This window comes from Cyprinus carpio, chromosome A20 (assembly GCF_018340385.1).
Source record: "Cyprinus carpio isolate SPL01 chromosome A20, ASM1834038v1, whole genome shotgun sequence".
Taxonomy (NCBI): Eukaryota; Metazoa; Chordata; class Actinopteri; order Cypriniformes; family Cyprinidae; genus Cyprinus; species Cyprinus carpio.
The window spans coordinates 26,348,287-26,361,772 of record NC_056591.1 but is presented as its reverse complement, the minus strand read 5'-3'; the positions used below and the strand labels follow the sequence as shown (position 1 = coordinate 26,361,772).

The window sequence follows — 13,486 nt, the reverse complement described above, 5'->3', positions numbered from 1 at the left end:
ATGGAACAGATACTCACCTTCTAGTGTGGTCTCAAAGTCCGATAGAGGAAAGCTTTCGCCTTTCTCATATTGGGCATAAACTTTGACCTCGTACTTTGTGACTGGAGTAAGGTGATGTAAGACAGTCGTAGGGGTGTCTCCTGGCACAGAAACAGAGATGTAGCCTGCTTCTGTATCGACGTCTGGCCTGTATTGCACCAGATAGGACTGCACATCCACAGCATCTGTTACCCAAGAAGCTCGGAAACTCCTGGAGGTCACCTCTGAAAAGGTCAGAGACCTGGGTGCAATCAGACCTAGAAGAGAGATCAGAACCGAAATATATTAGACTGCTCCCTTCGATTAACTAAGAGAACTTTGTTCACATCCCAGTTTATTGCCAAAAAAAGGTTACAACAAAGTTACAGGTTTAGGCAATATGTATTACCTAATAGATTTTTCCAACGCCAAGCTATGGTATGACTCTATAGAATTTAAAATACATCACACAACTAGAACTTTTTAATGTTTGTTTGCTTTGGAGCTTGTTTGGAATTGAGTAGCTTGGACATTCTGTTACATAAGTTCTTTTGTGATCCACGAAAGAAAGAAAGTCTACATCATAAGATATGATTTTGGAACAACATGAGGGTAAGTAAATGATGACAGAATTTTCATCTTTGGGTCAACCAACACTTTAAACTTTAGTACAAATTTGTGCAAAACCAGAGTTCGAAACATATGGTTCTGCACATCCAGACCCAGAGTCTAACAACTTTAACAGCAATTAGTGGAAAAATCAGAGGCTACTCACTTCTCCTCTTGATGTTCAGAAGCTCTTGTTCAATTCTCAGACAGATGGACTGGGTTAGCTCATTGGAAATCCTCTGGAAAGCATCGAAGTCCTCTACGGTGTACACATGGGTCTCCACTGGAGGATTAGCAATCGCCTCCAGCTCTGAGCGGACAGCGTCTTTGACGCCCACTGCGAAAATCTCTACATCCGAGTTCCTAAGCTTATTAGCCGGGTCTTTGAAAGCATCCGAGGACTTCCCATCAGTGATCAGAATTGTAACACGAGGAACGTTTGCACGAGCGCCTCTGGTTGGAACAAAAATCCTCTCTCTCACGTATGTCATAGCTTTGCCGGTGTTCGTGGAGCCTCCGCGGTAGGGGAAAGTTCTCACGGCTTTGACCACAGCGCTCAGATCATGATGGGTGTTCAGGTAGAACTCAGTGTGTGGGTCTCTGCTGTACTGCACCAAGCTGATTTGAACCTTCTTCGCCCCAATGTCAAATGTGTTGACCAGGACTTCCAAGAAAGCTCGAACTTTAGCAAAGTTTGCCAGTCCAATACTATAGGAACCGTCAACCAGTAGAACGACGTCAGCTTGTACATCCACACCGAGAGAGCATTCTAGAAATAAAAAAAGTTTGTGGGTCAAACAGCTATTAAATCGATGGAATAGAGTGGATAGTGAAAAAGTGCTGGCTTTTCCTCACCTAACGTTAATTTTAATGGCTGGGTTTTCTCCATCGCCATAACTGGCTCACTGGGTGACAGACCTTTGAGTGCAAACAGGCTGATCTCATATTCTGTATCAGGGGACAAATCTCTCACATTCACAGAGGTCTGAGTCGGCCCAACGTACAGCTCCTGACGTTTGCTGCCAGCCAGCATGGGAACCATCTGCACCTTGTATCCAGTCACCTCCCCTAAGGATGCATCCCACGTCACCCGCATTGACTTGGACGCAACCTCTGTGACTTGCAAGTTTGATGCTGGTTCAACGACTGCAAATAAACAGAAAGAGGAAAAATGGGTTTATGTTTGATGCTCGGGTTGTGTTTAATAAACCTGCTGAAACAGATTTACAATTGTTATTGTTTGTTTACCTTCCTCGCCGCTAGCCAGCGAGTTGAGCTGGTCATCCACACTGGTGCACACCTGCGTGATGAGCGATTTCTCCACAGCTTTGATCATATCGAAGTTTGGCACTGTGTACACGTGCGTTCTGTAGGGTGTTGAAGACATTTTTTTCAGCTCTTCCTCATCTGCTTCTTTGATCCCTGAATAAAAAGAATACAAAAATCCACTATTTCTCAGAATTTCAAGGATTTCTTCTATGTGGATGGATTTCTTGAAAGCTACCCAGTCCTGTGAGAATGCAGAAGAAATCCAGACCAGGAAAAACAGCAGTGATGAATGACCACATACCCAAAGTGAAAATTTCAACTCCAGCATTCTTCAACCTCTTGGCGTAACCCTCCACCGGGTCCTGAGATTTCCCATCTGTGATAACTACAACGACTCTGGGGAATCCCTTACGAGCACCAGCAGTCTCCGTGAACATGTTTTTTAGCAGGTAGTCAAGGGCTTCGCCTGCACAAAAATCACAAAAGAATCACTTAGACTTGAAACTCACATTATAACTTTGTTGTTCAGCAGTAATATTATTTGCAGGTTTCAGTATGGATACATAAGTGTGAATTTGGTACCTGTCATGGTGTTGCCACCTTTGTATGGCAGACTGTCAATGGCTCTGAGCAGCTCAGCCCGTTTGAAATACTGGTTGAGGTTAAACTCAGTTCTGGTGTCCGTGCTGTACTGAACCACACCCACTCTAGTCTTGTCCTCTCCGAGGTCAAACGCGTCTGCCATGGCTGCTATGAAGCTGCTGATGAATTTAAAATTTTCCCGCCCGACACTCCAAGAGCCATCCACCAGGAAGACAAGGTCAGCAATGGCACTTGCTGAGCATTCTGGGGAAAAAAAGAGTTAGAAGTCAGAACCTAAGAAACTCTAGACAGATCTGACTTTGGAAAAGTGGATGAATTTTTGAAAAGGATGCTTAGCTTTTAAAATATAAACTATTTAATAGTTTCGCCAGACACATTTGGCACAGAACTCAAAACTCTGACCTCTTTTTCTATTTCAGAAAAAGACCAAATATTTTACTGTTATAACACCATGCAGATTCAGTGGATTAAATGTTTAAAAGGTTTATGTGTTAATTGATACGGTATGCTTGAGTGTCAGTCAAAACATACAAAAATTGACATGTACAAATAAGAAGGGTAACATCCTGCATAACAGCACGACATTTGTCTATTATGCAATATACACTGGTTACAACTCATTCCTCATTGACATATGGGTTGAGTGTGTGTCTCTATTCATAATGTTATTAGGCGAGTCATTACTTGTCCTTCCCTCTCCCTTTTAATCTCTATAAATGAACTCCATTCCTCCACACGGTTGGAAAAATTCCTCTCCTTTTAATCATATTTGCCCTCAACCACAGTTTGTAGAATTTTATGCCCTTGAACGGATTGTGTCGGCTACATCTTTGGTGAGATGTTGCCAAACATTTATAGCAGATGGGACAGGACAGGAAGTTGTTGACATAGCATAGCTTGCCTTACTTTATTACAGTAATTACATTCACTTATTTTCCACTTGCGCCTGCAGAATGGAAGCACTGGAGCGTTACGACTGTATTTCATCTGCAGAAGGCATGCTAACTAACCGTTATGGTATTCGGGGCGAGGGTGAGGGGTGGTTGGATTTTCCACTTCTGCTAAATGTAGGAAAGGAAAAGTAAAGCTGTTCACCTTCATCTGGAGGATGAGGTCACAGCACTCTTGTAAAGAGCGGAGCTGTAATGCTTTCCACTTTCTGCATTGCGAGAGGTTTGGGTTTTTTATTTCAAATCAGGAGCAAAGGGGCCATTTACGAACTCTCACCCAAAAGTCATGCTGGAAACGTTGGCTCAGTTTATCATGTCTGGAAAAGTTCATGCTGACTAACAAGCTAAATCGTTAACAGGAGCCATAAATTTGGAAAGAAACAAAGGCATATACACATTTGCATACTGTCATATGGAAACTCCCGATAAAATGCAGTGATCACATAGCAATGGAAAGAGCCTGGAGGTGTGTACTTACTGATTGCATCGGAGACCTTAGGTTTCCTGGTACCTCCTTCAAAACCACTTGATTGGACTAAAACAGAAACAAATAATCAATACATATTAAAGCAAATGAAAAGGCCTTTTGGCCAATGAATTCCCATGCCTTCTCCAGTCATTTCTGATTACCCCATAAAGATATTTTAACTATTTAATAGGGATTGCAATCACAAGAAACCATATCTAACATATAAGTGTACAAGAAGGATTTTCCCCCAAATAAACAAATTCTTTTCCAAACCACGATTTGAAAACTTCCTGACTCTTCCAGGCCCTCCATGACAATGTGAACCATCATCATGACATACTAAAGGAAAAACTCAAGAAATAAGATGACTTGCCACTTACTTGTAATTTGACCAGAGATTGGTATACTCTCCTCCGATCCAGAATATGAAGTTATCGTAACAACATAATCCACATCGGGGGTCAAATCTCTGATGGAGGTTTTGGTTGCGGTTGGAGGAAGTGTGAATTCCTTAACAGGCTCTTCTATAACGAGAAGGGAACATTTGCATTTAGAATGTTTAAGTGTCATATCATGATATACAATCTACATGAAGATAACATCTAGCCAACCTTAATTTATAAGCAGATAAATCTAGTCTAGACACACAAGAGCTGGATTAGATAAACATTAATGACTTCCCAAGACAAGCGATGAGTAACAGTCCATGTTAAATCATTTCTGAAGTGCATGCCAGAACACATTTCCCAAGGGTTGCCTGTGGCAGTGAGTTTAAAGGTTACTTGTCGTTTACCAGATGCTTTCTTATCTCAAGCAACATACAGTACACTTACTACAGGGACAGTTCCCCTGAGGAGCAACCTGAGGTTAAGTGCTTTGCTCAAGGGCACAGTGGCAGTAGATCATGAGACGACCACTGCAGGTCTGAACAAACCTTAGCACTACCCAGATCTTTAAAGTCAACATGAAGTCAAAAGCTTCTTTCATACTACACTTTTTTTGGTATGGACTGCCAACTTTTTCAGAATCCAATCCATTGCCAATTGGGAAAAAATTGTTCTGTCATTTATTTTCTCTTGTTGAATATACATTTTCATTCTGAAACACATCACAGAAGATCGCAAATGTTTCATGCTGGCGCTATAATTTCAACATGTGTAGTGCTTTTAAATTTTCACCTACCTGTATCCGATGTCACTACTACTTTCAAGCCCTCAATTCTTGACAACGGTTGCTTCCATATCATTTGCACTGTGTTTTCATTTAATATCTTAAACCTCAAGTCTGATGGAGGAGTTACTGTGGAAATAGGAGGTTAATCAAGTTATTTCCAAAAATGAAACCATTCCAAAAGCTGTATTTATGAGACGAGCACACGTTTATGGACAGAATCCCAACAGTGAAGTTCACTGTTGGGGAAGGACTCAAGGCAACATTGAACAAAGTGGACGACGGCCATTTTGGGTCAAAATGACATCTGTTTGAGCTGTCTGACCTTAGGGCCATTGACTACTCAAGCACAGACACGTAAAGCACGTTCCACAGAGACCTTGACAAAACATTACATGGGGCCATAACTTGTGACTTGCATGCATTCATTGCAGTCAATCCAACGCAGCCAGACACGCTGTGTTGAACTGTTTGAATAGATATTGTCAGAGATAGACAAGAAGTGTTGATTGTACAATGGACTTGAATGGACATTTTGTGTGCAGTTGCATTAATGTAGTCACTTTTCATTGCATAATGACAACCTTTAATGAAATATAAAGATAAAGAATAGTTACAAGAGGTTATGTAACAAGAGACGCACCAGACTAGATGAACTAGAGGACTCATGCACTTGTACATGAAAAGTTGTCTGCAACAACTTGTGGGACTTAAAGGACTTCATGTACAAGACGCACATGTAGAGGACATGGAAATATTTTAAAGTGATATTCTTGTGGTATTTTGTGTTGCATTGTGTTTGGAAGGTGGAACATATGGGTCATGCGCATGTTGGAATATCACAATAAAATATTTTGTGAAGCCACAGCTCTGGTCAAAGTTTGACCAGGGCTTAAGCTTGACCGGGAACAGGCTACCAAAATCAAGATTTACCAACCTGGCTGACCAGATGTCACAATCGGTTCCATTTCTGACTCCAAATGGGTCCAACACAACCGCTATCGCACACATCCACAGTCAAATACACACCACTCATTCACCCATTCTAGATTTTCCTTCTTCTTCTTTTTTTTATGGGGGGGGGGGGTCCATTAGACCGAAACAAGATTTGGTGCAACCAAAATTCCTCTGCTTTTCATTAATTCAAGCTCTTTGGAGCATCAGTTAACAACATTTAGTTTGCTGTGCTGAGCATTTAATAATAACCATGTCAGATACTAAAGTGATAGTGTTGGTTAAGGTACTTGTCTGGCTGTCATATTTTATTTTAATGGAACATGTTTAACATGCTTTTCTTATTTTTCCATAGTGCAGCATTGAGAAGAAACACAATTATTTCGTGCTCTCACTTTCCTAAGAAAAAAAATGGCTCATTTTTAGTCTTTTTGTTCCCTAAGCGTGCGGAAAGCGGAGAAGGGAAACTTGGCCTCAACATCAAGATTTTTTTTTTAAAAAAAAAAGCTGTAAAATGTTCCACTACATTTTCCACTGAACACTGGCGATGTGTGCTTTAACGTCCCGTCATTTATTCAATGATTGGAAATGGCAGTTTTTTTTCCTTTAAAACTGTTCAAACCTACAAAGAGCTCAGTTACTGAAGCACATGAATACTAAAATACATGAAAAAGTGTTTTAGTAGAAGAAAAAGTTGAATGTGAATCTGTCTGGCTGAGATGTCTGGTATCCTGCAGCTGATCATGGGTGTTAAGTTGATTACGGAAAATATTAAAAACCAAGTCCTATTCATATACTAAACCTTTGCTGGATTTGGCTTTAGACAGTGTGTTCTACCCCATTATTGAAAAACATTACAGTGGACATTTCGGAAGAATTAGTTGCTGAAAAACACAGTTAGATGTCATTAAATATCCTGTGCTGTCATGCATTTCCATTTCCACTACTATAAAACCCAACCAAATGTTAAAAACTAAGACTTTTGGGCCAGTAAAAGTCCTTGATCCGTGTCCGCCCTGGACATTACACATCGAAATGCACATGTATTCACATTAATGTGTATTTAATATTAATAATATTTAATCATTAATAAACAATTTTCCTCCTCCATCTTTGTTCATTTTTATGGACATATGAATGAAATGAAAATGAAACAATAAAAAGAAAATTTAAAAAACAATGAACACATCAAAATAGACAACTGTCCTTGTACAATTTATATTCATATATTTTAAAATATAATAGACTATGATGTAAACTGTAGTATTTTTAATTTACCAGGGTGAATAGGGAGATTTGTTGGCTTTTTTTTTTTTACCTTGAGCTCTCACTGACGTCAGTACTGTGAGTGTTAGGAGAGCGGCCGCTGCCAAACGCCTGACCGACATCTTCACTCCAGTATCAGCAGAACATCAATCGATCTGAAAAATCAACCAAATTACACACACACTTGGCTCATAAATCAATCCGAAAAAAGACTATACACTCAACTCCAGCACAGTTCACTGCAAGAGATCTCATTCAAATCTGATTTTAATCATTTTTTTATTCAAAATTCCAGCTGTTTCTCTGGACAAGAGAGGAAAATTGGTTTTCCATGGTTAATAGTCAAAATATTTTGAAAGATATTCATAAAACAAGGACACTAAGTAAAATAACTCACTGTGGGTCTTAGAACAACATCCCCTTCAGCTTTTTAATGGAAAAACAATTATAAACTGCATATGCTGTATGTAATCTGCTGATTCATCTGTTTAATGTTGGAAACTGTGAGTTCATAGACTGTATGCAACTGTCTGGAAATTTGCCTGATTTAGGATCCTACACATCAGGAGTGGAAAAACTTTTCTGCAGGGTTCCTGCGCCCCCTGTTGTGCCGGGAAAAATTCAGACTTCACATCCTGATATTCATGCTGAGACCAACTCACCGCTCTGCCTCTAAACTCTGGCAATGTGCTTGGTCTCTATGTATATTGCATGTTACATTGAATAATTGCCAGTGTAAGGTTAAGCAGCTCACAAAATAATTGCACAGTAGGTACATGTTATTACTCAGTAATTAGTTTGCACTCTTCAAAACTAATTCAAGCAGTGTGATGTGATGCTACTTCACTAAACATTTTTCCAGTCATTATACGACCCCATATTAACTGAGAGTACATCTACACTTTAAAAAGGCATTTGTCACACAGCAGGACCATTTTTGGACCATTTCTAGGGCAAAATGATATTGAAATGAAGAAGAAGAAAAAAGACATACAGGAACTATGATATAGGTCTTATGCAAATGTTAAACTTAAAAAATAAAACAAATAAAAAAAGGTGAAAGGACAAGCGTGAGCCAAACCTTTAACAATACATTGTGCCTATAATAGTACATCGTGGGTATGGTTTTATAATAGCATAAGAATTCAAGTAAATTTGAATGAATAATCAAAGATAAGTCTTAAGAAGCTTTTCTTATAGTGAAAACAGGAAAGTGGGATACTTTTTGATCGTTTTATATTGCCTTTATTTTAAAATATGATGCCAGATAGACATACTGTAGCACATCACAGAAACCCTTAATCATCTTTATATAAGATCTCCACCACACTGTACAGAGAAAGGACAACTTTACTTGCATTATTTAAGTGAAAAAAAACAAGTCCTAGAGGTTTCATGATTCTTACAAGTGGTCTAGATTTCCCAACAAAACTAAATAAATCTGTATCATCCCAATCTACTTTAAAAGACCACAATGACAGGGTGATGGAAAAAATGAAATCACCACACAGCGTCTGTGGAAAAAGTGATCAGAGCTGCTGAAAATGGGTCAGTGCGCATTCATGATTTCACATCACGTCTCAGATTTATGAGCAATAACACCTTCCTCCATAAATATGTATCAATAGGTTAATCAATAAACTAAAAATAAAATAAAAAAATAAAAATAAAATAAAAACTCCACGTGAGCACTTACCAAACTCCCCAAAAGTTTCCAAAAACTTTCAATACATCACAAAACTGGTGACTGAAGATGGGAAAACCGCCCAGATGCAAAAGGAACTCAAAGCTCTGTTCAGAAAGGCAGAGGTTCTCCGTGATGCTGCAGTGATGGAGACTGAGATGGAAATGAAGAGGAGGGTCTGCTCGCCCCACAGCTCGCGAAGGCTGTTCCCAAATGCACGGGATCTCAGACTAGAACGTGCTTCTTAACAGAGGGCTGATCCCGCACCCCGAGCTCTGACGTCACGCGCCTGTGTGATGGATGTGTTGGGATGCGCTTTTGGAAAGTCGCGCATATTTTCGGCATTCCTGCAGCGTGTCACTCAACAGTGTGTCGGGTTTCAGCAGGGATTCCTATGGAATACATAAAGTACTCCTGACGACAACAGAACCGCTAATGCGGGACTATTTATATAGCCTTAGCGGACACATAGACGATGAAACAACTCAATTACAGTGTTAGGGTGTTACAAATAACTCACAAAGCAATTAAACGACGCTTTTCATGTGGGCGAACCTTTTCAGATGAACGTCTGTCGGTCGTTTTCGGAGCGCAAACTGAGGCGATTCGTCTCGCGCGGAAACAAAAATGATTTTACTGTGTTGTTCCTAGCAGTTATTAGCCCAAATGACAACTAACGTTATAGCAAAATAAAATAAAAATGTGTATACAATTCGACATGTAAATACATAATGTCTTAATAAATAATTACACTTATATTTATGAAGTATCGCTCAACGGTCCTGACGAAAAGCGCGCCAGCGGTAACTATGGTAACATCCCAACATCAACGTCACTAATTGTGACGAACGAACTTTTGTGGTTGGTTAAAAAATTTAAATAATATCTAAATAATTATATCTCCCCAATCTCTCTCTCTAAAAAACTAACTCTGTGGGAAAATCAAGCTTATAAGCATATTGCTGATTTTATTTATTTATTTATTTATTTTATTATTTTTTTGTCCAAATTGTAACCTGTAATGGTCTGATTTTCAACAATGCATTTCCATTTATTTGAATATGTAGCCCTCTAGTGGTCGAATCGGGAAACACACAAAGCAGATGGAGATGTTCAACACAACCTGTGAATCAAAACGCTCATTCCCCCCAAAAACTACACAATTGATCTAATTATTAAGTTATAAAAGAAGAGTTTATCCATCTGTTACCCATCTGATGAATAAATATTTAGCCATTTAGAAACACATGGGTGCCAACTGGGAGTCTGGGTAGAGTTTGATTTTTGATCATTAAGTTTATTAATTTTTTTCAGCTGAGTTCAGGACTGTTTTTAATTTGATCATCTCATAATTCTCATTGTTAGAGAGGAACAGCTAACAAATGTATTCATAGATTGCTTGCGAAATTAATGATCCTGTGCTTTATAGTTTTATATATTAGCATGCAATTATCTGTATGCCTTTTCCAACTTCTGCAATGAGCTGAGACATATTTATCAGGGCATAAAGGGCATATTGTTCATAATGCATGGGATAAATTTCCATATGAACTCAACAGTATAGACCACCAATGTTGAGACAGGCTTCACTGAGCTCAAATGATCAATCGTTCCTTTGACTCTAAACCTTTCTCTGATGTATACGCACGCATTTGGAAACTATTTCATATGCCTTGAAAACACATTGTTTTGAAGTACAAAAAGAAAGTGCACATTGCTGTTTGTTTCTTGGGAACCGTTAAAGACACCACAGAAACAGATAGCATCAAAAACATCACAAACATCCCTCATCAATTAACACTTAACTTCAAACATTATGTACACTTTTAGAAGGAAAAACACAGTTAAGTTGTTCTTTATGGGAAGACTATTATCACATAATTAAAATATTATTCACAGCAGAGGCTTAAAATCAAAAGACAAACAACTAAACCACATCAATAACCAGAATTAAAGACGAAGCTTATGAAAAAATCATCTTAGAAATCTCATAAAAAAAAATAAAAAGTTTTGCATACAGAATATTATTACTTTAGGATGCACTGTGCATTAATTTTCTTTATGCAAAATATAGATTTTTTTTTTTTGATTTTGTGGTCTTTTAAAGGAAAAAAAATATACAATTTGCATAAAGACAATAAATGTGCAATGGAAAAATCCTAACACTCCTAAAATAATTTTCTTTATGCAATTTTTAATTTCCTTTTAATTTGGTGGGGTGTCTTTTAATTTTTATTGTATAAAGTGCAACAATCAGGATTTGTCTGTTAATGACAGGCACAATTTTTTTTTTTATTCAAATCAATTTGGTCCCTTTTACCTTCCAAATTAAGGAATAAATATATTGTGTGAAACGCTCATAACATCACATTTCCACAGAAATGAGGACAGCAGCTGGCATCAGTCCTTCTTCTGAGGGAGAGCTGCCTTTACTAGTTCATATATGACATATGCAGTTCCTGAAAAGTGACACATAAATGATCAGCAATTAGAGTTGACCATGATTATTAACTCAACAAAATATCTGTGCTTGCTCAGGCACGTCGTGAACATCACATCAAATAATGCAGCTTGTACAAATAAGAATGTACCGTATATAGACATTGGGTGTGGGCACTAATAGCAAGCAACTACCCAACATGCACAGCCCCCTTACAAACACACAATAACACGGTAGGACCTAAGCAACCATGTACTGCAGCAATTACCCATAACACCCTGCAGTAGCATACCTAGTACTGTGAGACCCATAGTTGCACGGTAAAGAACAGCGTCACCGACTCCTCCCTTCAGATGAACTGGAATCCCATTGGCCTCCTAAATATGAAACATAAATCAACATTTTGATAAGCACCTATAAAACACAATCTTTTATACAAAACAATAAGATCTGAGCACAATTTGCACTGTTTGGCCTTTAGGGAGAACGCAAATGATTAGCAAAGATATTACTGGTCAAGAACATTAGTTTGTCATTTGAGAGATGACAATATATTACAGAAAAGTGACAACCGTACCTGAAAGAGTTTCTGTTTGTCCGGCACATTGTTGTCCAGCTGTCTGCGGACGGTGCTGGAGATCTGCCGTCTGGAAACCTGCTGCAGAGCCTCATGGAGAACACAGTTTGACAAAAATATTGAAAAGTACTGTAAAGAACCAAAAAATTAATAAATAAATAAATAAATAAATAAATAAAATTTAAATAACCTTATTAAAAAAACAAATATTCAAAATATACAGATTTGCAGTGACGTAAACCATGCATTTGTATTAAATCATTTAGAAAATATGTGTTTCAGTAGTTTAATGCATGAATCATTTGGTCTAATTACATTATTATACCATTCAAAAGATTGGGGTCAGTATTATTTATTTATTTATTATTTTATTTTATTAGTCTCTTTTGCTCACCAAGGCTGAATTTATTTTATAAAAAATACAGTAAAACAGTAATATTGTGAAATATTATTACAATTTAAAATAATCCTTCCTGTTTTCATTTATTTTAGTGTATGTCACAATGACAACAAACACTGAAGACTACAGTGATCACACAGAAGTGAATCTCAGATCAAATAGCATAATCATACTTTTTTCCCTTCAACAGAGACTTTTATCTTCTTTTAATACCACTTTTAATTTATTTTATTTTAATTAAGCACCATGCAGTATCGCACTTAAACTCAAACAGAATAGTTTTAATAATTACCAGAAAGTGTCGAAACATTTTCAGCATAAGTGACTGAAGTCACGAGACAGAAACAAAAGGAGTCACGAGACAGAGAGGAAACCCGAAGCAGCGTCGAGGGAAACGACTCCGCCTGCTGTTCAGGAGTCAAGTCAAGTCTGCTTTATTGTCAGTTCTTCCACATGTACAGTACATACATACAGAGAATTGAAATTGCGTTACTCTCAGACCCTTGGTGCATACAGATAACACTGACATTAGAGCCTAAAAATACAGATAGATACAGAAGAGAGCAACTACACTGATGTTCCATCCGCGTGAGACACCGATAAAATACATGACACTTTCCTAGAAATGTTTCTTCACTGACACCACAAAATATTAAATCATAATGCTAGAGGGGAATTAGCAAATCGAGACACACTGTGCACAACACCAGCATGCCATTTTTGCATACTGTCTAATGAATGAATAAATAAATGCATGAATTAATGCTTTGTTCATCAAGACATTTTCTGCCCCCTACAGGCAGTTTTAGTCTCATATTTAGAGTATCATTTAATTAAAAATAGTGCTGTCAAACGATTAATCGCATCCAAAATAAAAGTTTTTGTGTGCATAATATGTGTGTTCTGTATATATTTATTATGTTTATATAAATACACACACATACAGTATGTATTATGAAAATATTTACATCTATTTACATGTCTATATTTATATTCATATTATATATTAAATTCATATTTTTACATATTTAATATGTAAACATAACATATTCTTAATATATACAAATACATGCATGT

General features: G+C 37.7%; 2 protein-coding genes across 8 annotated transcripts in view; both read right to left on the bottom strand.

Annotated features, from left to right (window-relative positions):
* The window catches only part of LOC109113089 (collagen alpha-1(XII) chain-like), a 71,394-nt gene extending 61,687 nt beyond the window's left edge, over positions 1-9,707 (bottom strand). For 2 of the 7 annotated variants that reach the window (XM_042778367.1, XM_042778368.1), the window contains exons 1-11: positions 9,005-9,699; positions 7,361-7,463; positions 5,101-5,217; positions 4,299-4,442; positions 3,928-3,984; positions 2,479-2,742; positions 2,198-2,362; positions 1,876-2,049; positions 1,483-1,773; positions 794-1,396; positions 18-296 (exon numbers count right to left, since the gene is read on the bottom strand). In XM_042778367.1, the coding sequence (XP_042634301.1) occupies positions 18-296; positions 794-1,396; positions 1,483-1,773; positions 1,876-2,049; positions 2,198-2,362; positions 2,479-2,742; positions 3,928-3,984; positions 4,299-4,442; positions 5,101-5,217; positions 7,361-7,430 (2,164 nt within the window). In that variant the 5' untranslated portion in view covers positions 7,431-7,463; positions 9,005-9,699. Of the gene's footprint in view, positions 1-17; positions 297-793; positions 1,397-1,482; positions 1,774-1,875; positions 2,050-2,197; positions 2,363-2,478; positions 2,743-3,927; positions 3,985-4,298; positions 4,443-5,100; positions 5,218-7,360; positions 7,464-9,004 lie in introns of all 7 variants that reach the window. The other 5 variants (XM_042778371.1, XM_042778372.1, XM_042778366.1 and 2 more) reach the window with 5 other exon arrangements.
* A 454-nt stretch (positions 9,708-10,161) lies between these two features.
* On the bottom strand, positions 10,162-13,316 carry LOC109113165 (cytochrome c oxidase subunit 7A2, mitochondrial-like). Its single transcript, XM_019125977.2, has 4 exons — positions 12,702-13,316; positions 12,010-12,099; positions 11,725-11,809; positions 10,162-11,451 (listed from the first exon to the last, which is right to left on the bottom strand). Exons 1-4 carry the CDS (start codon positions 12,726-12,728, stop codon positions 11,393-11,395), a joined length of 261 nt encoding a protein of 86 aa, XP_018981522.2. The 5' UTR covers positions 12,729-13,316; the 3' UTR covers positions 10,162-11,392.
* Between the last annotated feature and the right edge of the window lie 170 nt (positions 13,317-13,486).